Source organism: Rhinoraja longicauda, chromosome 27, assembly GCF_053455715.1.
Source record: "Rhinoraja longicauda isolate Sanriku21f chromosome 27, sRhiLon1.1, whole genome shotgun sequence".
Taxonomy (NCBI): Eukaryota; Metazoa; Chordata; class Chondrichthyes; order Rajiformes; family Arhynchobatidae; genus Rhinoraja; species Rhinoraja longicauda.
In genome coordinates, this window is record NC_135979.1 from 651,792 (window position 1) to 655,899 (window position 4,108).

Below are 4,108 nucleotides of genomic sequence, written 5' to 3' on the forward strand. Positions count from 1 at the left end.
CTGGGTCTGGGGGAGGTGTCTGGGTCTGGGGGAGATGTCTGGGTCTGGGGGAGATGTCTGGGGGAGATGCCTGTGTCTGGTGGAGATGCCTGGGTCTGGGGGAGGTGTCTGGGTCTGGGGGAGATGCCTGGGTCGGGGGGAGATGCATGGGTCTGGCGAGGAGATGTCTGGGACTGGGGGAGATGCCTGGGTCTGGCGAGGAGATGTCTGGGTCTGGGGGAGATGCCTGGGACTGGGGGAGATGCATGGGTCTGGCGAGGAGATGTCTGGGTCTGGGGGAGATGCCTGGGTCTGGGGGAGATGCATGGGTCTGGCGAGGAGATGTCTGGGTCTGGGGGAGATGCCTGGGACTGGGGGAGATGCCTAGGTCTGGGGGAGATGCCTTGGCGTCTAGGTTCCGCCTGTCTCCGTGCCCGGGGGAGGGGGCATTGCCGGTGGGCATCGGGCCAGTCCGCGGACGACGGGCCGAATGTCCGAGTCCGGCCCGCCCTGACCCCGGCGCTGCCATTGGCCAGCCCCCCGCCAGTGACGTCATCCCGCGCGCCCCGATTGGCCGCGGCCTCCGCCAATGGGCGGCAACGGGGGCGGGACCTCCGTCTACCCGCGTCCTGATTGGTCCGAGATCCTGTCCGTCGACATGGGGCGGGGCTAGAAGGAGCGTCCTGATTGGCCAGCTGTCCGGTCCGTCAACGGGGAGGGCGGGGCTGGGCTGGCGATTGGCCGGAGCTGCTGTCGGTCAGTGGCGGGGGGGGGTTGGGGGCGGGTCCGGCAGGGAGGGGCGGCCCATGTGGGGGGGGAGGGTCCGGGCGGCGGCGGGTGCGGGAGCCGCGCAGTAACCGGGCAGCCGGGGCGAGGGTGTGTTGCTGGCGGCCGGAGGCGAGGCGAGGCGCCGCTGCTGCCGCGGCGGAAGATGGTGCAGCAGACGGCGGGCTCGGCCAGGCGGCGCGGCGGAGGAGGAGGTGGAGGGGGAGAGGGCGCCGACAGCGGCATCAGCGACATGAGCGCGGCGTCCAGCCCCAACCCGTGGGGCGGTGGTGGCGGCGGCGGCGGTGGGACCCCGGGTCGGGGCGATGATGAGGGCGCGGCGGGCGGCTGCCAACCCGACTGGTGCAAGACCCCGACCGGACACATCAAGCGGCCGATGAACGCCTTCATGGTTTGGTCGCAGATCGAGAGGAAGAAGATCATGGAGCAGGTGCCGGACATGCACAACGCCGAGATCTCCAAGCGCCTGGGCAAGAAGTGGAAGCTGCTGAAGGAGGCGGAGAAGAGCCCGTTCATCAGGGAGGCCGAGCGGCTTCGCCTCAAGCACATGGCGGACTACCCCGACTACAAGTACCGGCCGAGGAAGAAGGTCCGGGGGGAACCCGCGCCCGCAGCCGCCGCCCCCGCCGCCGAGCCCCGGTCTCACAAGAAGCCGCCAGGCAAGAAACACAACCGGGCGCACAAAGCCAAGCAACTACTGGAGCGCTCCAAAGCCAAGCGGGCGGCCAAAGCGGGCCAGCACGGGGGGATAGGGCCGAGCGGCCGCCGCCCACCTCCTGCCGAGCCCGAGTCTGAAGGGGAGGAGGTGGAGGACGCGGAGCCCGAGGCCGAGCTGTTGCACCTCTGCCTGGGGGGCAAGAAGCCGTCCAGCTCGGAGCCGCGACCCCCCGGCCGCCCCCTCTCCGCCCGCCCGCCCGACGACTGCGACGGCCAGCTGCTCCTCTTCGACCTCAGCCTGAACGTGGCGGCGGGCGGCGGCAACGGCGGGGGGGCCGGCCCGGGGGGGCATCTCTCCCTGGACAAGGACAGCGACTCACTGGCCGGCGGCAGCAGCCCCGTCTCGCACTTCGAGTTCCCCGACTATGGCACTCCCGAGGTGCGCAAAATGATCTCGGGAGACTGGCTGGAAATCGAGTCCAACATTTCATACTAGCTGCATTCTCCCCCATCTCCGTCCTCCCCCTCTCTCCTCCCCCTCTCCTCCGTCCTCCCTCTCCTCTCTCCCCCCCCCCCATCTCTCCCCCCCCCCCCCATCTCTCCCCACCCCCCCCCCCTCTCCCCCTGACCCGGGATACACGGCCTGCCCGGCTCCAGCGCATCGGATACAACTCCGCAGCGTCGCCCCCGAATGCAGCCGCGGGTCGCGTCAGGTCAGCCCGGGGCCAGCGCTACTTGTCACCCCGTCTGACTGGAGCGGCCGCCCGCGGTAGTGAGTGGGCGAGGGACGCTGCAGAGTGGCGGGCGGGGGGGGGGGGGGAGGGAGGGGGGCGGGCGGGCGGGCAGGGGGAGGGAGAGCAGCCATTAGCAGCGGAACCCCTCTAACGGGGGGAGGGGGGAGGAGAAACAGAATTAAGACATTATTGTAAGTAACAGAAAAGAAGAAGCTTGATCTTGTTGCTGGTTTTGCAGAATGCGAGCGTAGTTTGTTGTGGTTTAGCAGCAGAGCGGTGATATCTTGTGGTCCTAGTTTTACCAGTTGGTGTCTGTGGGTGATTTTTAGCCTGTTTGCCCTCGCGGTGTAGATTTGCGGAGGGTAGGTCGGTCTAGACCAGGTGGGGGGGGGGGGGGGTGGGGGGTCTGGTTGTCGGCCTTGCGTTAGTCAGTGAAGCACCAACTGTTATGGTCTTGGTAATAAAGTGATTTTTAATGTCTGTCAGACACGCTGGTTGGATGAGAGGGGCTCGGCTCTCCTCTCCTCGCCTCCAACACGACGCAGTTAATGGGTTTGCAGGAATGAGAGGGGGGTTCAGGAGAACATGGATGCGGTTAATGTTGGGACTATTAGTAGCGGAATTTGGGAAATATATTTGATTGTGCCAATTTACTACAATATATCTATAACAGGGAGGATTGGGGGATTGAAATGTTGGCGTGTCACACCTCGGTTGTTAAAGGTCGGCTGCGGATTGATGGAGAGAGGTTGGCCATGTAGCTTTGGGTAATTGGTGTAGGCACGAACATCAAGGATGGTGCCGTGCTTGCCTTCCCCACTTTGGACCATGTACAAATTTTACTGTGAATTTTGAAACGGTATTATTGATCTCAGCTGTTTACCGCTCAGGACCTGTACAATTCAGTGATCACGGATTCTACCACCGCGCCGACGTTGCCTCTGCTTGTCTCAGCGTCGCTGCTGGCGGCAAAGTGAAAGGTTTACAGGAAGGTTTTGCTGAATCGTGAACCGTGGCGACCAACCCTCCTCTCGCCCCGCCGCCCCCAGCTTGAAACATCTGCCAGCATGTCTGGGATGTCCACAACTCCCCCCCCCCCCCCCTCCCTCCACCAGGGAGGGTCGGGCCGGCCTTGGCTGTGTCGTGTGTGTGGGTGGGGTGGGGGCAACAATATGCGGCAGCTTCCTTCTCGGGGGCTGAACCCGATGGTTTCACTGACAGCACTGGATAACGCACACGTTTGTTTATTTGCTCCGGCCGTTGAGTCCATTTACTGTACATTTTAAAAGCTGGATATTTGTTTTAATAACGAAATCAAATGTTTCTTCTTTTTTTTCCTAAAGAAATAATGCTGTAAAAGATGAACTGTTTTTACTGATTACCTCTGAGTTTAAATTACATCAAAGTTGTTGCGACGCAGCCGAAAAGGGAATCTAGTCGGGAAGGTGCTGCCTGGTCGCGGCCCGACCTCAATCTGCTGTCTGTTCATTTCTCTGGTCCTCCTTTCACTCTGAGCAAGCTCGCCCACCGCGTTGTATCATAGACCGACCTTCCGTGGAGATAAGTGAATGTGAGTGGGAAGTTGGACTGTCACGGTGCAGTGACGAGACCTCTTGGCACGACCTGGTACAATACTGGCATTCATAGCTGACCCCGGGGAGGGGGGGGGGGGTCCGACACGGGGAAATAAATATCAATCTTGCAACAGAATTCCTGCAGTTTGTCTGCCGCGGGGAGATTTGCCTTTACAAACTACTGTTCACATTTTAAACCCCAGGACAGTATTTTAATATTTTAATATTTTGATTGCAAGGCAACAAGTTAGAAGCAATATCAATATTTGAATAACATGATGTTGCAATAATTCCCGATCTTTTTGTTGCCTTAAATGAAGTTAACCTCAGATTGCAAAAGGCGATTTTTTTTCCTGCATTAATGGAGAGTCTGGAATG

The 4,108-nt window shown here is 61.0% G+C and overlaps 1 protein-coding gene across 1 annotated transcript; it reads left to right on the plus strand.

The window, feature by feature from the left end:
- Positions 1-841: 841 nt before the first annotated feature.
- On the plus strand, positions 842-1,927 carry LOC144606616 (transcription factor SOX-11-like). Its single transcript, XM_078422888.1, has one exon. It carries the CDS (start codon positions 911-913, stop codon positions 1,916-1,918), a length of 1,008 nt encoding a protein of 335 aa, XP_078279014.1. The 5' UTR covers positions 842-910; the 3' UTR covers positions 1,919-1,927.
- Positions 1,928-4,108: the final 2,181 nt, after the last annotated feature.

Bases quoted from the DNA above. Each gene is read 5' to 3' on its own strand.
- LOC144606616 (XM_078422888.1), top strand. From the start codon at position 911: ATGGTGCAGCAGACGGCGGGCTCGGCCAGGCGGCGCGGCGGAGGAGGA.